Source organism: Aspergillus ruber (genome assembly GCF_000600275.1).
Source record: "Aspergillus ruber CBS 135680 unplaced genomic scaffold scaffold00024, whole genome shotgun sequence".
Classification (NCBI taxonomy): domain Eukaryota; kingdom Fungi; phylum Ascomycota; class Eurotiomycetes; order Eurotiales; family Aspergillaceae; genus Aspergillus; species Aspergillus ruber.
In genome coordinates this window covers 350,524-371,947 of record NW_024467320.1, presented here as the reverse complement: position 1 = coordinate 371,947, position 21,424 = coordinate 350,524, and the positions used below count along the sequence as shown (strand labels likewise).

General features: G+C 50.1%; 10 protein-coding genes across 10 annotated transcripts; 4 read left to right on the top strand and 6 right to left on the bottom strand.

The window, feature by feature from the left end:
• Positions 1 to 903: 903 nt before the first annotated feature.
• On the top strand, positions 904 to 3,708 carry EURHEDRAFT_379755 (BRCT domain protein; the record flags this gene model as incomplete). The annotated part of the gene is made up of 7 exons (XM_040779206.1): positions 904 to 925; positions 983 to 1,044; positions 1,118 to 1,394; positions 1,452 to 2,086; positions 2,142 to 2,418; positions 2,467 to 2,547; positions 2,594 to 3,708. 7 exons carry the CDS (start codon positions 904 to 906, stop codon positions 3,706 to 3,708), a joined length of 2,469 nt encoding a protein of 822 aa, XP_040636673.1.
• A 284-nt stretch (positions 3,709 to 3,992) lies between these two features.
• EURHEDRAFT_461230 (uncharacterized protein) lies at positions 3,993 to 4,877 on the bottom strand (the record flags this gene model as incomplete). The annotated part of the gene is made up of 3 exons (XM_040784705.1): positions 3,993 to 4,244; positions 4,306 to 4,573; positions 4,630 to 4,877. 3 exons carry the CDS (start codon positions 4,875 to 4,877, stop codon positions 3,993 to 3,995), a joined length of 768 nt encoding a protein of 255 aa, XP_040636672.1.
• A 463-nt stretch (positions 4,878 to 5,340) lies between these two features.
• On the bottom strand, positions 5,341 to 6,170 carry EURHEDRAFT_517274 (uncharacterized protein; the record flags this gene model as incomplete). Its single annotated transcript, XM_040786550.1, has 5 exons — positions 5,341 to 5,399; positions 5,466 to 5,590; positions 5,674 to 5,787; positions 5,813 to 6,024; positions 6,081 to 6,170. The coding sequence occupies 5 exons, from the start codon at positions 6,168 to 6,170 to the stop codon at positions 5,341 to 5,343; spliced, it is 600 nt and encodes a 199-aa protein (XP_040636671.1).
• Positions 6,171 to 6,843: 673 nt separating this feature from the next.
• On the bottom strand, positions 6,844 to 7,782 carry EURHEDRAFT_505543 (uncharacterized protein). The gene is made up of 2 exons (XM_040785839.1): positions 7,470 to 7,782; positions 6,844 to 7,422 (listed from the first exon to the last, which is right to left on the bottom strand). The coding sequence occupies exons 1-2, from the start codon at positions 7,754 to 7,756 to the stop codon at positions 6,906 to 6,908; spliced, it is 804 nt and encodes a 267-aa protein (XP_040636670.1). The 5' UTR covers positions 7,757 to 7,782; the 3' UTR covers positions 6,844 to 6,905.
• Positions 7,783 to 8,547: 765 nt separating this feature from the next.
• On the bottom strand, positions 8,548 to 11,485 carry EURHEDRAFT_517260 (mitofusin; the record flags this gene model as incomplete). Its single annotated transcript, XM_040786549.1, has 4 exons — positions 8,548 to 8,909; positions 8,961 to 11,014; positions 11,072 to 11,120; positions 11,185 to 11,485. 4 exons carry the CDS (start codon positions 11,483 to 11,485, stop codon positions 8,548 to 8,550), a joined length of 2,766 nt encoding a protein of 921 aa, XP_040636669.1.
• A 301-nt stretch (positions 11,486 to 11,786) lies between these two features.
• On the top strand, positions 11,787 to 12,715 carry EURHEDRAFT_379750 (ESCRT-III subunit protein DID4; the record flags this gene model as incomplete). The annotated part of the gene is made up of 5 exons (XM_040779205.1): positions 11,787 to 11,792; positions 11,849 to 12,063; positions 12,124 to 12,184; positions 12,235 to 12,495; positions 12,554 to 12,715. The coding sequence occupies 5 exons, from the start codon at positions 11,787 to 11,789 to the stop codon at positions 12,713 to 12,715; spliced, it is 705 nt and encodes a 234-aa protein (XP_040636668.1).
• A 128-nt stretch (positions 12,716 to 12,843) lies between these two features.
• Positions 12,844 to 14,765, bottom strand: EURHEDRAFT_172971 (Protein kinase domain-containing protein). The gene is made up of 4 exons (XM_040777853.1): positions 14,668 to 14,765; positions 14,203 to 14,609; positions 13,610 to 14,130; positions 12,844 to 13,559 (listed from the first exon to the last, which is right to left on the bottom strand). The coding sequence occupies exons 2-4, from the start codon at positions 14,564 to 14,566 to the stop codon at positions 12,972 to 12,974; spliced, it is 1,473 nt and encodes a 490-aa protein (XP_040636667.1). The 5' UTR covers positions 14,567 to 14,609; positions 14,668 to 14,765; the 3' UTR covers positions 12,844 to 12,971.
• A 1,507-nt stretch (positions 14,766 to 16,272) lies between these two features.
• Positions 16,273 to 18,261, top strand: EURHEDRAFT_379748 (uncharacterized protein; the record flags this gene model as incomplete). Its single annotated transcript, XM_040779204.1, has 1 exon — positions 16,273 to 18,261. One exon carries the CDS (start codon positions 16,273 to 16,275, stop codon positions 18,259 to 18,261), a length of 1,989 nt encoding a protein of 662 aa, XP_040636666.1.
• Positions 18,262 to 18,391: 130 nt separating this feature from the next.
• EURHEDRAFT_414930 (triose-phosphate isomerase TPI1) lies at positions 18,392 to 19,528 on the top strand. Its single transcript, XM_040782564.1, has 4 exons — positions 18,392 to 18,555; positions 18,651 to 19,005; positions 19,063 to 19,390; positions 19,449 to 19,528. The coding sequence occupies exons 1-4, from the start codon at positions 18,518 to 18,520 to the stop codon at positions 19,475 to 19,477; spliced, it is 750 nt and encodes a 249-aa protein (XP_040636665.1). The 5' UTR covers positions 18,392 to 18,517; the 3' UTR covers positions 19,478 to 19,528.
• EURHEDRAFT_525146 (mitochondrial distribution and morphology protein 10) lies at positions 19,315 to 21,269 on the bottom strand. The gene is made up of 2 exons (XM_040786943.1): positions 21,075 to 21,269; positions 19,315 to 21,012 (listed from the first exon to the last, which is right to left on the bottom strand). The coding sequence occupies exons 1-2, from the start codon at positions 21,169 to 21,171 to the stop codon at positions 19,682 to 19,684; spliced, it is 1,428 nt and encodes a 475-aa protein (XP_040636664.1). The 5' UTR covers positions 21,172 to 21,269; the 3' UTR covers positions 19,315 to 19,681.
• Positions 21,270 to 21,424: the final 155 nt, after the last annotated feature.

Here is a 21,424-nt window from a genome sequence, read left to right as displayed (position 1 = left end):
ACTGGCGGTAGATCCGGATATGTTACAACCGCATCGTCATCATCTCTCGGGGAATCCTTCTGTCTCGAAACACTTGTATCCGGGCGTACGGTGCTCTGGGTTTGGATCGGAGGGTCTGGGTCTTCAAAATTCAAGTCATCGTCATCGTCGAAATCGTTCTCGTCAAAGTATACAGCGCTGTGTAGGGACCCCAAACTTGACTCCCCGGCACTCTCGATCTTCCGTTTGACGCCGGACGACTGTGGTGATTTCGATTGAGAGACCGTATTGCCTTGCAGAAGATTCGATTGAAGCGGTTTGGCAGTGCTAGCTGTAGCGGAATGATCCTTAACGGCCCTCTTGAACATTGTTCTTGATCTTTGCCCTGATGTTGAGTATGCGGCGGTGCTTTGCAGACCTAATGTGGAACCATGCAGGAATTGGCGAATTGAAGACAGGCCTCTTGATATGGACGTAACCACATACATAGAACGGCTTGTCAGGGGGAATGGACGGCGGCCGAGGCTGAGCATAGAGGGTTGATCGGGGAAAAGTTTGGCGGCGCGTACCTCTCGAACGCGCCCTATCACACGTGACTGCTGATAAGACGGGAGTCTTGAACTAGCCTGATTCAGCAGGAATGATACCTGGGGAGCTTGGTGTACAGCGATCTGATCGAGATATTCATCTGAGTTTACATTGAGTCCACCAGTCGAATTACAAAGCGGCGAATGCGTCAGTGTGCGTGTATAAAGCAGATAAACGATTCGTTATCAATCTCTTATCGCCTTTTCCGCGTGTAGATCATGTGACCGCGTACTGTATCGTGCCTCGCGGGAACCAATGCGGCGGCCGGAATATCATATCAAATAGGCTTTCACATTATGGACGAATTATAGGCGCTAGTGCTGGCAAACATGAAGCATGGCAGAGAAAGCTATCTCAAGTATGTAATCTGCTCGAAGCATCCGTGAAGGAATCGAGTTTATTGACGCAAATACAGACAAGGAACACCCTCTTGCTGGGGTCGTCCTCTGCTTAACCTCTGTGCTCCCAGAGCAACGGGTGAGTGCCATTGAGCTCTTAATATCACTAACATTATACACTACCATATTTGCTGACAGTCTTTTGTATGTAGACTGAGTTAGCCACGATTGCGAGTCAAATGGGAGCGACCCACAAGTTCGATTTAACCTCCGATGTCACGCATTTACTAGTCGGTGAAACGAATACCCCCAAGTACAAGTTCGTTGCTCGGGAACGCCCAGACGTGAAGGTTCTAAAGCCGGAATGGATCCAAGCCTTACGAGAGTCATGGATGCAGGGAGGAGACACGGACCTTCGCACGCTGGAGGAGCAATACAAACTCCCAACGTTTTCAGGGCTGTCTATTTGCATTACGGGGTTTGAAGATAGTGGGTTATAGTCGTTTGGTTCTTGTCTGTTTCTCGATATGACTGACAACTATGCAGTGGCCCTCCGGAATTACCTAGAAGACACTGCAACTGCGCATGGAGCCGAATTCAGGAAGGATCTCACAAAGAGTGTAACTCATCTCGTTTCCAGGAACACGGAAGGACAGAAATACAAGTTCGCAACGCAGTGGAATATTAAGGTCGTGACAATGAACTGGTTCAATGACAGTATAGAGCGCGGAATGGTCCTCGAAGAAACCCTTTACCATCCACTTTTACCGGCAGAACAACAAGGTGCCGGTGCCTGGAACCGATCAATACCTGCAGTCAAGGAAAAGACATCAAGTGCCGAGACAGGGTCAAATCCACGGCCTAGGAAACTGCGCAGAATGGCGAGCGCCAAACTCGAGCATCAGAATGAGAACATCTGGGGTGACATTGTAGGCACAGTATTCGAAGGTTCTGATCCCAAGAAGTCTCAAAAAAGTCAACGAACGAATTGTGGCTCCGCACCTGCGAAGAATAGACCCGCACTTCAAGAAGCGAATTCGTTTGCCAGTGCAACTACTTTTGCAGACACGACAGAAGCGCAACCCGTGCCTCACAAGCAGGCCCCAGAGCCTGCGGCCAACGGTCATAAAGGATTTTTGCATGACTGCTTCTTCTTTATCTTTGGGTTTTCATCGAAGCAGGTCCGTATAGTTGTATCACCGACTTAAGGGAGTAAACTTATGCTGACTTATATAGACAAGTGTGCTGCGCCAGCATCTGACATTCAATGGTGCTCAGATAGTTGGGTCGTTAGGTGACTTCTCTCACCCCAATATTCCAAAAACTGGACATGGGCTTTACCTCGTTGTATCTCATAAAACTCCGCGGTCCCAGATTCCCAGCACAGACGACATGGCCTTTGAGTGTGAAGTTGTGACGGATATGTGGCTGGAGAGATGCCTTGATGCGAAGACATTTGTTTCGCCAGAATCTCATGTGGCAAATACACCGATCCCTGTATTTCCTATACCAGGTCAGTATCCATTCAGTCTCCATTATGTACATTCTAACCGTATCCTAGGTTTCCAAGGACTAAAAATCTGCTCTACGGGATTTATGCGCATTGATCTCCTGCATCTATCCAAACTGGTAAACTTAATTGGTGAGTGAATACCCTCTGTCCATTTGTTCATAAGCTGAGTCTCTAGGTGCATCGTATAATGAGTATATGACACAAAGTGCTTCCGTTCTAATTTGTAAGGACCCATGTTCTGTAAATCAGGACAAGCTACGGCATGCTTCAGAATGGGGCGTCCAAGCCGTCTCTGGAGACTGGCTTTGGGATTCTATCCAAGCGGGCGAGAAAAAGCCATTCGAAACCTACATTATCAGGGGGCTCTTGTCGCAAAGCGATAAGGACGCAGGGAGACGACAAAATCTCTCTTGTAGCAACAGCACAAGTCAAGGGGCTCCAACCCGCGTCATCAACGAGAGACAACGCTCAAGTAGCGAGATTACGGCGGTCAAGGAAAATACCCCAGACATATCACGATCCAAAAGTATTACTGAGAAACGCAAGCATCCCAGCGATGAGACTACTCAGAATTCTCTTCAAGAAAATCAACAATTCCCACAGAAAAGAGTATCGGAATCAATCCCACATTCAAAGTCTCCATCGCCCCAGAAAGACCAATCTCGGCCCACTACCAGCTCTTCTTTGCTAAAACGCCAAGAAACGGATCAATCAACTGCATCCGCCTTCGACCTCGCCGTCAACGGTCTGTTCAAACAAGCGCGAGCAGCAAGCTCACGTTCAGTCACTGACTCAGGGGACCAAAGCGACCAACCTCGCTCCAGAAGGCGCAAACCACTCCTTGGCAGAGCACCCTCGCTCAATTCGGCACGAAATTTTGAGCATTCAGCCTTCTCTCGCGCCAGCTCTATCGATACCCTGAACGAAGACGGCTGCGGCAGTGGCGCAGAAAGCATTGCTACTGACAAAAATGCAGCATCACGAATAAACAGTCGCGGCGAGCAGAGTTTCGCCTCCTTATTTAGCGGGACACGCTTCGAGTTTGGCGCTGACAGCAATCCTGAAGACCAGGAGGACGAGGAGCCCCCAATGACACAGCTGAATTACGAAGACCCCGACGCCGTAGCGATGAGACAAAAGTTCATGCAGCATGCCGGGAGGCTCGTTGATACGGAACCAGCGGGTCAGGGATTGGCTGTTAGAGAGGTACGGGAGTTGGAGGATGTCGGATGGGGTACTGGCCGGAGGACGAGGCAGGCTGCTAAGTCCGCGGATGATCTAGAGTATTGATCTGCATATTTCTTTTCATTGCTTTAGCGGTTTGACAGTTTCGATGGTTATTGCATGGATGGCGTCTTTTGTTTTTGTTCTTTGCTAGGAGTTGGTGACCTTGCTTCGATCTAGATGAATAGATGGTTAAGTGATGTTGAATATTACTGAAATCCGCCCTTCTCTAAATATACAGTTAACATAAAACTTGAACAGCAGGGGTATCCCAATCTAACACCCATATCCAACAACCCAAACAAGATAAAAAAAAAAAAAACTACATAAACCTCATCCATCATCAATCATCAAACATAAGGCGCAGGAGGCTTATATCCCGCAACACCATGACTAACCAGCTTCGCCACGCCCCTAGTTTGAATACCGGCGCAGATATAAACAAGCGTCGCAAGCAACTCCGGCAAGAAACCCAATACCACGCGGATGACAAGCGTACCGGTACTTGGGTTAAGATACGCCGCCTGCGTGCAGATCGCGACGAGACTGTAGAAAACGCGGACGCCGATTAGGACGAGGCAGAAGGCGATGGATCCGAGCATCTATCCCCACAATATCAACACACGCCCCTCAACGAGAAAAGAAAAGGGAACGAGAACATACCATTGTCCCATCACGCACAACGGGCCCATCCCCCCTGGGAGCCCTAAACGACAACCCCGTCCAGCCAACAAGCACCCCCCAGCAAATAGCCAGAATGACAATACCGACTTTAATCATCTTCTCGGCCTTGTCGGTGGATTGCTCGTGGTCTTGCAGTTTTGCGGATCCGGCGGCTGCTAGGGCGACGCCGGCGCCAACTAGGATGTGGAAGAAGAGGGCTTGGGCCCATTCGAGTTTCTTGTTGATGCCGAAGATGCGATAGGCGCGGCTGTTCTTTGTTAGGTGCGTTAACATTAAAGAGGCGAGGGGTAGTGGGTGACGAACGCTTCATGCAGGATACCAGCTGTTGCGAGTAGAAGAGGAGACAGGCCGATGTTTGAGATGATACTGGCCGCAGCTCCGTCGGATTTCTTAACACCCAAACCACCACTGATAATCCGCAGGCCGCAGAAGACGAAGAGATACAGCCATCCTAAGAAGCCATTCCGGCCATGTTTGAACAGTAGGTATAAAATGGGAAAGGCAAGAATAACATAAATGGCACAGGTAGCCGCCGAAAGAGAGTCGGCCATTTTGCTTGCTAGTATAATAGATATGAAAGCAGATTGAAATGGACAGAACACGAGGCCGAGCAGCCACTTGATATATATTCAATGATTGACACCCCAAGGATCACCAATGAGCCTCGTCGTGTCCAGATATGTCCATTTTAGGAAGGCTTTTGGGCAATCCGCGCGAAGGATTCGGGCTATCCATAAGGCAGACTTCTGCGAGAGGCTGTGTATGCCGGTATACATTGGCCGGAATCTCCCCGGTGAGGCTGGGCATCGCTTATCCAGACTTGGCTTTTTTATTGGAAAGCTTGGGCTTCTAGTTACTACTTGAGACCAGATGGATATTCAATTTGATCAGTGGTGGTGTGTTGTTCGGTGGGGGTTATGACTTTGCGGCGCAGATAGGCGTATTTTGGGCCCCAATCTTAGCACCATCACAACAAAGAATTGAGCCGCTGCAGATCACTCGGAGTGGACAATTTCAGTTAACATCGACATGGAGTAATTGTGGTACAAGCTGAACAGAATACAAGGCGAAAACTAAATCAACAAAGTGGTATACCCGAAACGCCAACCCAAACAGAAACAAACAAATCACAGCAACACCACCAAAAAAAGATAAAGCCGAAACAATTGACCACAAGGCAATCCCAGGCGCCATAGCCACGCGCTTATAATACCTTAAATGCCCCGCCCCATTGCTATATAGAGACAGATTAGGCCGCTGCCTCCTGCGGCACGACAGAATTGACCCAATTAGTATGCGCATGGTACAAAGCCTCCGACAGCTCAGGGGCCAGCCCAAACCACCAACTGCATCCACCTGCGGCACATATCATTCGCCGAAATAACGCCAGACACCCAGTACCCGATCCACCGGGGATGATCAGAACGCGTCCAAACCCGCGCCATGATCTTAGCCAAAGAGCTGCCGACGTGCGCTCTGTAGGAACGATCTAGTTTCAAAGATGGCTCCGTGGCCTTGGAGTAGGCGACTGATCTTTTGTCGTTGGAGAGCGGTGATTTTGGTGTTGACGATTTTGACGCTGAGGTGGAGGTTCGAGAATTGACAGAGGGGTTTGGCGGGGTGGATGCAGTTTCTGTAGCCGAGTTCCTCGAGGGCATTTTTATGCACATTGTGCCGACTCAGGCCTGCATTGCTTTGCTATCAACTTGGTGTATACTTACCACAATACCTTATCATCCCCTCGTGGTACACACCTGACGAGACATGCAGCCCTTGTTGACCGTGGGATCCGGTCTGATGATGCCTATATTGGACTTGAGCACGAGCGCAAGCGTCTTCAGCATAGTGGGCTCATGTTGAGACCATACGTTGAACCTACATATCCATATATATCCGTGGGCTCTGCATTTTGTGGTTGTGGATTAAAAAAATCCGAGAATGAACTTGTAATATTGTTGAGAATAGGCAATGATAGTAGCAACCGGGGCAGGACCATCATTTTATCTCCTCCCATTTCGACCCCCATGAAGCTATCACCGTCGCAAAGCATCCTAAAGGAGGCATAGTCACAGTGCCATTGCCATTGAGCTATTTCCGGCACTCTAGTATGAAGCATCCAAATTAGCTCATAGGCCAAGCCTTGCCGAGTAGTCTTGGGGGTGGTACCAGGCCACATGGCAATGAAACTTTGGGATGTGCTGGGGGCATTTTAAGGACAGTGGTACAACTAAATCGAGGATTAGGGGTACAGTGTAACCGTTGGATTGTCTGAATACATTCAGAAAGTGATTTATTCGAGAGTTTCATAATGTCGCAAGTATGGCTTAAAGATATCTTTATCTGTGATGGAATCTAATACGATCAAGATACCAGATACGCAAGACTTTACCAGTAGTATGTTTTTGCTAACGGTAGCAATCCGATCAGGAATAATGCTTATATATCTTAGCTTTGACTTGGCGTTGAGTAGTCTCAGAACCACAATCATAATAGTTAATTGCATAACTCGCTAAATTCAGCATACATCAAATAAAACCAAACAGCTAAAAGCCAAGAATAAGACTACCGTCCCATCCGAATCAAATCCAAGTCTGAACCTCAATCTCCTTCTCAAGCCCATCATCCTTCTTCTCCACAAGCACCACCCTCCTCGAACCCAACGCCACCGCCGTCGCTGAAAGCACAACAGCATACTCCATAACAATAACCATAAACAAATGCAACCAAACCCCCGTGTCATCCTCCGCCATCGGATCTAGCACGCTCCCATCCCCCGAAAACAAACTTCCCGCCGAAAAAGCCAACCTCACGCTCATAAACGGGATCGACAGGACAGCACATACAGCAGCTGCACGCTCGTTGCCGTATCCGCCTTGTACTTTGAATAGTGTGATTACGGATAGGAGGACCGTGATGGCGAAGATGGCGATGGAGATGCAGATGCCGGCGCGCATTAAGGTTAGGTCCTTGGTTTGATGCTGGTCGGTTGTGTAGAGGCCGCGGCCACCATAGGCTGTCATTATTGTTGCGGCTATGATGCTCAGTTGGAAGGGGAGGAATATCCAAATGGAGAGGCCTTTGCGGAGCGGGGCGTTGCTGGTTGTGTTAGCGCCTTTTATGCGGGGTGTTTTTGAGAAACTCACGCTCGAACTAGGATCCCAATAAGTAGGAACAGGACTGGTGCTAGTCCTATCGTGTCCAGTAGTGTCGCTGTGGGGAGGAGATTAGACTTGTCGGGATTTATGGCTGCTAGACCTAGTGATGCACTGGTGATTCGCAGCCCGGAGAGAATAAAGAGAGGTATGAGAATAGGGCGCCATGTGTATGGCTTCTTGCCGCCATGTATTAGGAGAATGAAGATGACGACAGGCGGAATGGGACAGTAGAATGCCAACTCGATGAGGAAGATTGCATCCCGTAGGGTGAACATGGTTACTAGGAGAGAGGTTGTTTGGGACTAAGAAGCGGAATCAATTAATTAGATTAGAAAGAAGAGATAGTTTAAATTGGTACTTTGCTTGTGATAAGTATTCTTTTCTATCGTCGCCATAGCACATGGTGGCTTAGGGCATGATCCCGCCCCAACTTGGCAGCCAGATCGACGCCATACTCTACACATGACAGGCTCACGGTAAGTTCATGACAGCCTGTTAAGCTTCTTTGGAGGATTTTTTTAACGACAGAAATAGAATCTGAAGGTTATGCGGGCGGTTTTGTAGGGGGCCGATCTCACGTGCTGCACAGCCCTATCTTGAGATACGGACTCAGGAAAACTTCATTTCGATACTATTTGGGTAATTTGTGAATACAATATCTGATGTTGTACGTTGTGTGTGCATGATGCACCTTTCCCGGCCGTAATTATAGAATAATGGGCCATTCCTATACACAACGAAGACAGTAGAGTGTGAGATGTTTATATTTTGGTTTTAAGGTATTGGTCAAGTCATCAAAAGTGCCGATGCATATAAATAAGATCGAAAGGGTAGTTTACCACATTTTTTGTTTCTTTAATGGATTTTCGAGAATAACATCGAGTAAACAGTTAGAAACGAGGGGGGAATATCTGATAAAAAAAGGTCGTGCTGACAGAATAAAATGACATATCAACAAAAAAAGAGAAAAACTCAAACGAAGAATCGTCAAACAACGTAGAAGAAGGGATTTTCATGCATATTCGTTATGTCTGTACAAAAAAGGTGAAGCAGAAAAGTAAGGGCTTCAATCATGAGCAACCGCCAACCCACCAGGCAACGGGGCGTCAAGATCAATGTCCTCCACTAATCTCCTGTTCTCGCCGCTGTCGCGGAAGAGGTTTGAGAAGTACTTATTGGCAACGTCGCTCTCCTGCTTGGTCTTGCTGACTTCGCTCTTGCGCTTGCCCAGGTCTTCAACGTCCTGTGCAAGGCTGGTTTGCAGGTTGCCGGATGGAATGCGGAGGATGCGGCGGACTTCCGTTGAGATGCGGTTGGCGTTAGAGTGGACATAGTCCATTTCGTGAAGACTGGCGGCAAGCTTGCGCGAGAGACGAGGGGGGAGAGTGGTCGGGATCGAAGAAAGGACGTATGCAGCAGTCAGCGCGGCTAGAAATCTAATTAGTACACGATCCTTGACATATGCATGGTTTAACTTACCGGCTGCAACAAGAGTAGGAACGAACAGACGTCGAGCGTTCTGAGGTCCAAGGAACTTGACAGCACTGAACACGCTGTCAACCCAGCTGAAACCGCTGAAAGCACGGCCGGTGAGAACAGTGATAGCGGTCATGGCCATGCCTGTTCCGGCCATCTTCTCCTGTCTCTCCCAGAGACTCGCGATATCGAAGAAATCCAACAATTCGACTTCCGTGTCGACTTGCCTGGCGAACGTGTGACGGCGGCTACGACGGAACATCATGTCAGCGCGGAAGTTGAGAGGAGCGAACTTGTCCTCCCCAACGTGCAAGAGACCGATGTTCTGGATGAAGCCGACACCTTGCACAGTCTTTCCACGGGCAAAGTCCTCGCACTCCGTAACTGAGCCGGAAATCTGTTCCAACATGGCGAGTTTCAGGTCCTCTGCGTACTGGAACGCAGAGAAGAGACCAGGATACTCAACACCAAGATCTGCTTCAGACACGCGAGCGATAGTGTTCGTCAGCGTAGACCGGGTATGATTGTAGACATCCTCGCAGGATCCCTCGATGCATTTCTCTACTTGGTCCGCAATGTCCAGCTTCCGCTTTTTGCCATTTTCATAGGCGGGAATAAGCTCTGCCAACTCGTCTGTAACGCGCTTGAGCTCTGCCTGGGCAACATCACGGTTGACGGAAGCCAACGAGTTCAGGTCTCCAAGTAGGTTGAGAAGGTAAGTCCTGGCAGGCGCAAGCTTGGACCGAGAACGCTTCTCCAGAACAAAGCGACGCAGAGAGGATTCCAGGTTTTCAAAGTCCTGAATTTTTTCCTTGTCTTTGCCCTTATCTTTACCCTTTCCTTTGCCCTTGTCATTGTCGTCATCGTCGTCATCGTCATGAGGATCATCGAAGCCCCCACCGCCGCCGCTGCCACCACCACCAGGCTGCTCAACCGGCGGCGGCGGTGCAACGGGAATGGCATTGCTCGACACGAAGTGAACCAATTCCGCGGCTTCCTTGTGGGTCCGCGGACTAAGTTTATTGATCTGGTCCAGAATCATCCGCTCGCAACGCTGCTTATCACGGATTTGATCGAAGCCATTGACGACCATGAACATGTAAGCTTTTTCGTGGGCTGCGTTCATAATGAATTCCTTTGCTGAAAGAGTGAAATGGTTCGCAGCTGAGACGACAAAGACAACAACATCGATCTCTTCCTGTCGGGCAAAGACTGCTGTCGTCTTGAGGGAATCCGAATTCAAACCCGGCGCATCGATCAGGGCAATATCGACAACACCGTTGTTCAACAAGGATTCGTCGATAGTCCGCACATCCTTGACATACACCTTACATTGCATGTACTTGTCGTTGTCAATCACGATGTTCTCCAACTCGCACAAGGGGTAGACGTCGTATGTCCTTTCATCATTGCGGTTATACGGCACATCCTTGTGCACTCCATGCACCTCTTCCATTCCGCTGTTCTCCCGAGCATCAAGAACCTCGCAGAAGAGGCTGGTACAAGGCTGCTGGTCCTCCGGCAAGACCTTCCGGCGCAGCAAAGCGTTACAGAAAGTCGACTTTCCCGCGTTCAAGTCTCCAGTAATCAACACCTTACTTGATGTGTCCTCGATTCTGTCCCGCAGTGAGAGAAGATGCTTGATGCTCTGGCCAACTTTTCCGTCAAGAAGTGATGCAATTGAAGATTTCTCCAACGAATGCACTAGCTCAGCTTGCGAAAGAGCGCCCAACTTCAGATCCAGCTTCAAAATCGAAAACTCCTGCGCCATCTGCGGACTCATCAAGCGCGGCTCAGGCGCAGGTCGGCTCTCCGGAGCTGCACTCGACTCTGCCTCACCACCAGCCGGCATCGTAGTCGCGCGTCTGAGTTGTCCTGGAACCGGATCCGCGGGGGTGCCCTCAAGGAATGTTTGGCTGTGCTGTAGCGAGGGGGATCCGGGGGTAGTCTGGACGGACGGGTAGTGGGCAGGCCATTGTCGGTTCATGTCTTGGAGTTCCTTCAACGTCTCGATGGTCCGGGAGATAGCACGGCCGAGCTTGGTCCGGTTCTGGTTGCTGTATATGCCATTAATATCTAATCCGCATAGATCTCGGGGATCCGGCGCAACATACTAGAGAAGCTGGTGAACATGGCTTGCGACAACCTGTCTCTCATTGTCACCTGAGTATGTCAGCAACCTCGCCTCCGTACAGCTAATCGCAAAAGAGCTCGACGGGCAACAAACCAGCTTGGTTCCATTCTCCAGGGTACGTCGGTCTATCTTCCATCAGACCGTGCCATGCAGCCCCTCCATCACCATCTGCCACACTCCCACCGGAGATGCTCCCACCATATCCCGAGTCATTGTTCAACGAGGCCATCAGCGCACTCGCACTCTCCGAAGTCGAACCATTTCCGACGGTCATGTACGAAGGCGGCGGTCTCGGATGGAAAGGCCTGTCGAAACGCTCCTCCTCGCCGGCATGCCTGGACGATCCTTCGCCGGCGGAAGAACCGCTGCCACCGGGGAAATACCCTTGACTCATAGCTGTAAAGGCGTGTTTTGCATCAGCGTGCAAATTGTTAGATCTGATTGGGGGTTGTTTTCGTTGGTATATTATTTTTTTGGGAGGGAGAGAGGCAATGATTAGTGATCATTTGGGCGAGTGTGACAGCATACGCTAGGCTCGAAGGGGCTTGGTGTTTGGTGCATGTGACTCAAAAGGCGGTGAGTATCGGCTTTCGGAAAAGGGTGATACTGCCCGTTGGTTTACAGAGTACGCAGGCGCTTGATGTCACTGCAGGTCTTTCCTTTATCATACTGTCGCATTACTTTGTCTGGCTAACATGAATGTGAGTAATCGCATCAACTTTAATTCGATGGTGTATGTCTGCTTACAATGTGGTAGATTGTTGAGTGGGCGTTCGGCAAACGTATGACGCCGGCGGAGCGTCTACGCAAGCACCAGAGGGCCCTCGATAGGACGCAGCGAGAACTCGATCGGGAGCGCATCAAGCTAGAGAACCAGGAGAAGAAACTCGTACAAGACATAAAGAAGAGCGCAAAAAATGGTCAGATCGGAGCGTGCAAGATCCAGGCCAAGGACCTGGTGCGGTCAAGAAGGTATGAGATGCTGCTTTCCGTCTCTTCCATCTAGCTGACTGTCGTTTTCTTTGCGATCAGGTATATCCAGAAGTTCTATCAAATGCGAACGCAATTACAGGCCATCTCTCTCCGTATTCAGGTACAATGATCCGACCCGACTCGTGTGTCAGTAACTTACAGAAACCGCAGACTGTCCGCAGCAACGAGCAGATGATGCAGTCCATGAAAGGTGCGACGATGCTTCTGGGCAGCATGAACCGACAAATGAACCTCCCCGCCTTGCAACGGATTGCTATGGAGTTTGAACGAGAGAATGATGTTATGGATCAACGCCAAGATATGATGGATGATGCGATTGACGAGGCAACGGGTATGGAAGCAGACGAGGAAGAAGGCGAAGACATTGTTAAGGAGGTTCTGGATGAGATTGGAGTGGATCTTAACCAGTCGGTACGTATCGACTTTTGACTCGCCACTGAGTTACAGAGTGCTGACATGCTTAACACAGTTGGGAGAGACTCCTTCGGACATACAAAAGGCTACCGTTAGCGAATCCAGAGTCGCGCAGCCTGTTGGTGCTGGTGCCGGCGGCGGCGGCGGCGGCGGTAGTGGCGGTGGAACTACAAGCGATGATGACTTGCAGGCACGGCTTGATAGCCTTCGAAAATGAGCATACAGCATGCTCTTTTGTTTTGAGTCGTTTATCCTCTCGTCTATTTTACGTTTTTCTTGTGCATTGCTTATTGCCAACGGAGTTCTGGAGTCGATTGAATGATTGACAAAGACAGGCGTTTGGGATCAATTCTACAGTTGCAACGCCATATGGCAACAACCACTTCTTTTATACAGCAGCTATAGAGACATCGATTAACGACAACGTTTTGTCAGCACTGATTCTTTAACGAATATCAAAACTTGCCTTACTATCAAAACGTCCTCCTCCAACAAGGAAGACTCTCATCCCTTCTCTTTTGGTTATATGGCTCAGAATCTGGCCGTACCCACACCATATCATCCTGATAAGCCCACTGCCCAAACCAAGGCACCGAACACAATTCCTCCAGTGTCGCCCTCTCCGTCGGCTGCTTATGCAACATCATCCTCAACATATCCACACAATCCTGTGACAAGTCCTCCCGAACCGGCAACTCCTCATTAATAATCCGATCTCGCCGCTTATAAACCTCCTTCCAGTGCGTATCAGTGGGCCTAGACTCATCCACCTTGCCCAACGCGGGTTCCCAGTTGGGCGACTCCCAGGGTGCATAGCCATGTAGCATTTCGTAGGTGAGGGCGCCGATTCGCCAGAGATGAGCGATGCGGGTGTCATGGGGGATGTGGATGTCTACTTGGATTTGGTGTCGGTCTTGGAGTTCTAAGTCCGGTTTTGAGAGTTCGAGGGCGATCTCTGGGGTGAGGATGTTTTCTTGGCCGATTACGTGGGCCCAAGAGTTTGCTTGGAAGTCGGAGTCGGTGAAGCCGAAGGTGGTCATTCCTAGGTCGATTAGTTTTGTCTGGCGGTTTGCGTTAGTTCCTGGTTCGTTTTTGGGAGGGGTTGACTCACATTGAGAGACTCATCGACAATAAAGTTAGCCTTGGACAGGTCGCCGTAGGAAATATTCATATGCCGAAGATAAGCAAAACCCTCGAAAATCTGCGACGAAACCTTACACACTTCTTCCTCGTTAAGAATAGGCTTCTTTTTGTGTGTGAGGTACATGCCCGTGAAAGCAATGATACGCCTTAGCTCTGGGTCGTTTGTTTGTAATTCCTTAGGGTCTATTCTGAGAAGATCAGGATCTATACACGCTTCCATGACAATTGAGTGTGCCTCATCATCGACGTAGACCGAGTCAATCTTTGGGAACCTGTCATTATTATACACTAGCATCAAAAGAAGCGCCTCGTGGGGGATGTAGTGGCATCCTTGGCGTGTGAGCTCGTCGAGAACGGTCATAGTAGGTTTACAGTTGAAGACCACTCGATTTGCCATGTTCCAGTGTGTTTCAACTTTGATTGCGTAGTGCTTGTATTTCGTATGGTTCTCTTTATCGGGCTCTCGAGCAAGAAAGACAGTGCCGTAGGCTATATGTCATCATTAGTTACTTTTACAACAATAGAAGAAAGAAAGAGAGAGAGAAAGGGAATGGTACTAACTGCCACCACCGATATTCGCATAAGGAGTCATACGCCCCTTCAGCACGCGACACATATTCCGGAGCCGGTATTCCGCGTTCTCGTATGGGAGCTCATTCCCATGATTCACATATGCCTGGAACTCATCTGCGTCAGCCCTGGCCGCATTACCGTTATCAAGTGTGTAATGTTCGTCGCACAGCGAGACTTGTTCGCCATGTCTCGCGATCCAGGCCTCGTCAAGTCGACCTGCGAATGCTTCGTGGAGATGGGGATATTGTGTTGCTCTGGCAGTTCCTGGTTGCACGAGGTCGTGGATGTTTGTTTGTAGGCGGTTAGTCCAGGTTGGTAGTTGCTGCCTCCAATAGTCCAGGGGGTGCGCCATGTTGCGTAAGTAAGTATGTTTTAGGAGTAGTAACTAGAGGATGCTATGAAAGCGTTATTCCGATGGACATAAAAATGGTAAACGCCATGATTTATATGTACCGTTGACGACACCATATCTATCCGTCCTAATCCATCAAAACAACAAACTACCGCGTAACAAACAATGAAACCTCGAGATCCAAATCCCTTTAAAATAGCCACTTCTTTCAGTGCTTAGAAGCCACCGAAAAGAACAAACTCCTTTATCCCTTCAGCAGCGAGACAAAACAATGTCTCTTAGGGCTATCGACGGCGTCAAAACAATGCCCCGTTTCGGGCTTTGCTTTGTTTATTGGATCGATGACAGCATCGGATCCTCGTTGGCAGGGCTGCATCTGCTGCATGCTGGACAAGGTTTGTGTGAGTCTGCTCAGTCGTGTTTGGAAGATCTTGCATGTTATGATGGAATTGGAGAGTTTAACTGTGATGACATGGTACAGGGCTGGTATGGCATTGTCCAATGAGAGTGATTCCAGTGCACTTCGCTACCTGGGACAAATTCTTCAGCTGGAGATGAAACTTGAGATAGAAACGTGCAGTATAGTACATGGTACAAAGGTACAAAATACGAAGCGATCTTTCTTCGAGATCATTAACAATCTAAACATCCTATTCCGGGTGAATCTTTGCTTTGTTGGGCCATCGCCTCTTTGGGCGCATCGCTTGCACCTCTCATCGGTCTGCAGACAAAAGTACTTCTTATGTGCATAATGGCTTTGTGTGGCTTTGTATACTTGGCATATTTATAGCACTGAGTCAGGTCAGCTGACGACACGTGCTGGCGATTGGTAGTTCGTCCCTCCACAGAGTTCTCCTTTTTATCTCACTTAATCTCTCACCTCATTTTCATGAAAAATGTACTCCATAAAGGAAGGAAAAAAGAAAAAGGAATCCGAGTCCTTCCGTACTCCGTATTTCCAGCTGCAACCATTCGCTCCGTACTTTCCCTCTGCCCAACGAGGATAGAATCTCCCCTCAATCAATCAATTTCTTTTAATTTAGGCCTGTTCATCTTGCATGGTGCATAGCCACTCCTGTGCAGAATGAGAACCGACATTGCGTTTTCCTGCAGCACTTGCCGACCAAAATCACTGCTGATCCGGTCATAAGGGGATTTTTTCTTGTGATGGTCGGCGGTATCTTGCATATCCTCGACTCGTGGGAGGCGAATTACCGGAGAGCCCTACTACTATTCTATGACTATGAGTAGTTTTCTGCGCTCTTATTTGTTTGTATGTGTTTAGGCACACGGTCACATTTGCCACTGCGATTTTTCCCTTTCGTGGGTGATGGTAGGCGCCTTTAGATATTGTGCTTATTGCTTTGTCCTGATGTACGAATCACGTTGGATTCAGTAAAGGATTACAGGGATTAATGGATTCCTGAAACATCGTTGCTGATGATTGCTGAGAAGTTTTCCAAATGCACCAAATGCCGAGTGACCCCCCTTCAAGAAGATATTTGAAGGCCCCGTCGTCCTCGTGCGCGACATTTTTCCTCATGGTGCGGCAATAAAAAAAAAAAAAGACCTCGCTTTGCGCTGGGCAGTTGACTATTCCTCTTTAGTTCCTTTTCTTCTTCTTCATTTTCTCTTTTCTCATTACCCCTCTTGCTGTTTTTTTTTCTGTCTACGGTAATCTTTTTTGTTAATCTTTACCGGCGGCCATGGTCGCTATCAATCAGAATGCGAGGCCGCATGTGCCTCCGGCTCATCTTCGGCCTGGCGAGGCTCCTCGCATCATCCACCACTCGACTCCCGGCCTCATGAACCCTACACAACTGGCTGCCCAGCTGGGTCAGCTCAACGTGGGTGGCCGTCCAAGCAACGGCCAACATGTAAAGGCACCTGCTGCATCCCACGTCCATGCCCACGACGTGAACGCTCCCACGCCACTGTACGAGGGATACACCTTCTTCAAAGCGGACGCGGCTCCCGGTCAGAAATCGACATGGGGTCGCATCGAACGGACCAAGATGTCACAGGGCCAGAATGAGCTGTCAAAGATGGTCCAGACCCGGTCGAAGAAGCTTCCTATTGCTGGGCAATACGAAACCCTCACGAAAGCCAAGCGTACCCTCGTCGACCAGTTGATTGAACAACGAGCACGGCTTGACTCTCACTTAGGTTGGGAATGTGTCTATGCGAAGACAGAAGAGAAACCCAAAGGCAAGAACGCACGCCGTGGCGAGCTTGAAACAGTCTCCATGGACGTTGTGATCATGGGACTGCCCAAGCCCGCTGCCAACCTGAATGCGTCTCAGAAGTCTGTCAAGATCGAGACTCCAGAGGAGACCAAAGAGAGAAATCTAGAAAAGCCCGTTCCTCCCACAGCCGAAAAGGAACCTCGTCCGATCAACAAGATCAACGATCTGAAGAACAAGGTCCAGTGGGTGAAACCAGGCAATACCCGTCAGCAGCCTCCTGCAATGAAGATTCACATACCGCAACGGGATGAGTCGCCGCCGCCCTACCCTCGTCCCCAAGCGCCCCCTGACCCGAACCCTTTCCCCCATCCCCGTCCCGCCGAAGGACACAATGCTGGCAGAGGGCAGCCCATGGAAAGGCCATGGTCACAGGCTCCGGCGGTCCAGCAACCGTACAATGTCCCCCAGGCTCATTCCAATCTTGGCTCAGGGCGTGGGATGCCAAACGCGGGTGCTCAAACTGTTCCCCCAAATCACAATGGGTTCTATCCCAGACGAATGGAAGCACGTGGTCGTCCACCATTTGTTCGGCCTGGTGCTGGCCCAGCGCCTGAAACACAACATTCACGTGCTCGCAGTGGGTCTGAACCCCAGCCAGTCAATGGTCATCCCGGCTCTGTACAACCCCCTCATGATCTCCCTGGAAAATCCAAACCCCCCGTAGACAGCGAGGATGACCGTACAGCCGGGACCCCCAACTTGACTGAGCGGGTCAAATGGCCTGCTGAGTCCAGCGAGACTGAAGACGAGTCAATTCTATCTGGCGGTGACGACGAGGACGACTGGAGCTCCGTAACAGAGGATCTAAGTGACGAGAGCGATCTGGATAGCGAAGAGGACGAGGAATTAGAAAACAAAACCCCCCAAAAACCCCAACCATGGCGTGGGAGTCTTTGGCGCCGACACTCGTCTCAGAAGCTGAACCGCCGGCATCCAGTGTATCGCATCCATTGTCGGAAGTGGCCGAACAGTAGTTCTCCTAATAAAGACGGCGATGACAGCAACCCCAACCGAGGACGATCTCCAGCAGGCAACACAGACTGCAGCATGGAAGAGGTGGTGTCCACCACCAGACACACGAGCGATAACAATGCCGAATGGAGAGCAGCAACAGGCCAACCACCCCGGGAAATTACCGTGCCAGGAACCCGAGGCCGTCCCACTATTATCCACGAAGCCGAAGCTAACCCGGGACCTCTCGATTCCCCTGGGGCCCAATCTCCTTTAGATGAGGAGCAGGTGCGGATGCACAATGACATCCGCACTAAGATTCTGAATGACAGGGAGGCTCGACTGGAGCGGCGGGAGAAGCTGGTGGACTTTCATGCGAAGATGTTGGCGGAGAAGTTGGAGGAAGCGAGGTTCATGAATCAGCGGATGGCATTGCGAGAGCCATTTTATTATCGTCCTTATTCCCCTCCGCGACGATATCCTTTGCCGGAGTACTAGTTATGTAACTAGAGTAGTAGTGTGTATGTAGGTAGTAATGGAACGAGAAATGACGCAGGACGCCTTTGGTCCGTCCCGCCACGTTTCCCCGTTTTGTCTTCGTCTGGCGTCATAAATCTTCCTTCTTTCTCTTTCTCTTTCTCTTCCTCTCCTTCTTCTTCTTCTTCCTATTCTTCTTTACTATCATCGCAATTCTTCTTTACTCTGTCTATCTCAATTCTATTCTATCTCACTTTATTCTTACTCTCTGCCCATCATGCCTCGCCAATTCTTCATCGGTGGTAACTTCAAGATGTACATCTGCCCCGCTACCCCTCCATCCCCGACATTGACAGCATAGCTATAATACATAACACACCACTTAACGGGATTATACTGACAGAGTATAGGAACGGTGTTGCCGACAGCATCACCTCCATCGTCAACAACCTCAACTCGGCCAAGCTCGACCCCAACGCCGAGGTCGTCATCTCTCCCCCCGCTCCCTACCTGTCGCTCGCCCGCCAGGTCGCCAACGACAACATCGGCGTCGCTGCCCAGAACGTCTTCGACAAGCCTAATGGTGCATTCACCGGTGAGATCAGCGTTGAGCAGCTTCAGGATCTCAAGATCAACTGGACTCTCGTTGGACACAGTGAGCGCCGTGTCCTCCTGAAGGAGTCAGACGAGTTCATTGCCAAGAAGGTCAAGGCTGCTGTTGACGGTGGTCTTGGTGTTATTTTCTGCATTGGTGAGACTCTGGAGGTATGTCATTCATCTTAAACTTGTTTTCTATTTGGATTCCTAGTTAACGATTTGTAGGAGCGCGAGTCCAACAGCACCATCGCCGTCGTCACCCGTCAACTCAACGCCGCCGCCAAGGAGCTCTCCAAGGAGCAATGGGCCAAGGTTGTCATCGCCTATGAGCCCGTCTGGGCCATCGGAACCGGCAAGGTCGCTACCACTGAGCAGGCTCAGGAGGTCCACGCCGCTATCCGCAAATGGCTCGGTGAGGCCATCTCCGCCGAGGCCGCCGACAACACCCGTGTCATCTACGGTGGCTCGGTGAGCGAGAAGAACTGCCGTGAGCTCGCCAAGGAGAACGATGTTGACGGTTTCCTTGTTGGCGGTGCCAGCTTGAAGCCTGCATGTAAGACTTTCTTTCCCTTTTGATTGGTTTAATTGGTGCAGTTATCTGACAGTTACAGTCGTCGACATTGTCAACTCCCGTCTGTAAGAATTTAGTGATAGGTTTATGATGCGATCCGTTCAATTTACGATTACCAATACCGCGATGTGATGAGAATTTAGACGAATTAAAATGAGATCCGTTTTGGTGGCTACCACCACTTCACATTCGTAACTGCTTTAAGATTCATAGAGATTATACACTCGTAACTGAGCAGGGCATATGCACAATTTTTATGACAGTACAGAGTACTCATGACGAATACGACACCGACACCCCCACACTCCTCCAATATGACGCCGACGCACCACCCCCAACACTCTGCGCACCACCACCACCACCACCAGGCCCATAAGCTGGCGAAAACGAACTCGGCCCCAACCCAACACCCGCACTAACCAATAACTCCTTCACCCGTCCCTCCCAAAGCAACCTCACATTCCACGACTGATCAACCCGAATCTTAAGCACAGAGTCACTAGCTTCCTCCTCTTCCTCATCTTTCTTTAACTCCTTCAGCGGTGCGGGACTCGCATTGCTCGGAGCAGGCGGAAAATCAGGATTATTCTCCCGCATTTTGCGCCTCGCCCATTCAAGTCCATCATCTTCTGGTTCGGTGGTGGATTTGCTGGGTTTGCGCCAGAGTTCGCACCCCGCGACCATCTCGCTTTCCCAGCTGTAGACGTTGAAACCGAAGCGGGAGCTGAAAGAGAGGTTTGGGGAGGCGCGGAGGGAGTAAGATGTTGAGAGGGAGCCGGTTAAAGGGGTTAGGGTTAGGGTGAGGGTGTAGGGGAAGGTGGAGATTGGCCCGTTATTTGCGGGGGATGATGGGGAGGAGGGAGAGGAGAATTGGCTCTCGGGTGTCTCGGGTGCGGGAAGGGTGCTGAAGCGGATGCCTGTGGACATGCCAATGAGAGAGGAGATGGGGGAGTAGTATGCTTCTGCGCCTGCAGATAGAAGGGATAGTTGTGATGCGGAGTTGTCATTCTTCGAAGTAGATCGCGGGTCTGGACCGAAATTCCATAAACCCCGCCAGCCGAATAGTGCATTGTCCGTGCTAAACAGGTATTCATTGCTGTATTTCCCCGTATCATGAGACAACTGCGTCAACAGCGAAGCCTGCGGTGCCGATTTCGACAATGGAGGCCCACGAGTCGAGCACACCGCGAGTGCCAGCTGCATCGTTGGGGAAATCCTCCTTAAGAACAACGCATTAAGCGTCGTTGGCGGCGGCAGATGAAGCGTCGCATGAAGCAACGTCGCTTTCTGCCGAGTAACCGCATCATTACCACCGTCTCCTGCCGGCGAGAAATCGCCAACGCCATCAAGTATCGAGTTCCATGCCCAGTTCTCGGCTGGGGCGGCTGGGCGCTGGACTTGTCGGTAGCCCGGGGTAAGTTTTCGAAGGGGTATTAGGGCGCTTCGACTGGGGGTGCTGTCGAATGGGAGGGTGCTGTAGAGGTAGGAGACGGAGCCGTCGATTAGACCGACTGTGCCGAGTGTGTAGCTGGTTGCGAAATGAGGGGTTGAGAGGGAGGAGAGGTGGACGCGGAGGCGCTCAGGGGTGGTGAAGTCGAGGAGTGCTATTTATCTAGGATTAGACACACTTGGATATTGGTAAATAGTGTATCATCGAGGGTCTCACACTGTGCTGTGGCTGTTAACGACGAGTACGAATTGTCGCGATTCCAATTGGTCCCCTCAGCGAAGGCGAGCTGGATATAATCCATGAAATCCAGCATTGTTGCAATTGCATGAGAGTGTCACAGCAGGGGTCGATTGGTAGTCTCCCCCATCAATCCGACATAGTGAACAATCACTTGGAGATAGACCTGGTGAACTCCGATCTCTTCTGAATGAAGCCAATCAGCTCATTACCCAACTCGGCTTAGTCCGTCGGATAAGGATAAGCCCCGCATCAACATTCCTCCGGCTGTTATCAACGGAAGAAAAAAAAAAGTCGAAATTCTCGAACCCGCCAAAGTCTGTTTACCA

Excerpts from the sequence above, each read along its gene's own strand:
- EURHEDRAFT_414930 (XM_040782564.1), top strand. The coding sequence starts at position 18,518 with ATGCCTCGCCAATTCTTCATCGGTGGTAACTTCAAGAT. Across the intron at positions 19,006-19,062 it reads GCATTGGTGAGACTCTGGAG|GAGCGCGAGTCCAACAGCAC; the intron begins GTATGTCATTCA and ends AACGATTTGTAG. Across the intron at positions 19,391-19,448 it reads TGCCAGCTTGAAGCCTGCAT|TCGTCGACATTGTCAACTCC; the intron begins GTAAGACTTTCT and ends TGACAGTTACAG.
- EURHEDRAFT_525146 (XM_040786943.1), bottom strand. The coding sequence starts at position 21,171 with ATGCTGGATTTCATGGATTATATCCAGCTCGCCTTCGCTGAGGGGACC. Across the intron at positions 21,013-21,074 it reads GTTAACAGCCACAGCACAGT|CACTCCTCGACTTCACCACC; the intron begins GTGAGACCCTCG and ends CTAGATAAATAG.
- EURHEDRAFT_505543 (XM_040785839.1), bottom strand. The coding sequence starts at position 7,756 with ATGTTCACCCTACGGGATGCAATCTTCCTCATCGAGTTGGCATTCTAC. Across the intron at positions 7,423-7,469 it reads ATTGGGATCCTAGTTCGAGC|CAACGCCCCGCTCCGCAAAG; the intron begins GTGAGTTTCTCA and ends TAACACAACCAG.
- EURHEDRAFT_172971 (XM_040777853.1), bottom strand. The coding sequence starts at position 14,566 with ATGGCGCACCCCCTGGACTATTGGAGGCAGCAACTACCAACCTGGACT. Across the intron at positions 14,131-14,202 it reads TGCGAATATCGGTGGTGGCA|CCTACGGCACTGTCTTTCTT; the intron begins GTTAGTACCATT and ends GATGACATATAG. Across the intron at positions 13,560-13,609 it reads TTGTCGATGAGTCTCTCAAT|ACAAAACTAATCGACCTAGG; the intron begins GTGAGTCAACCC and ends GCAAACCGCCAG.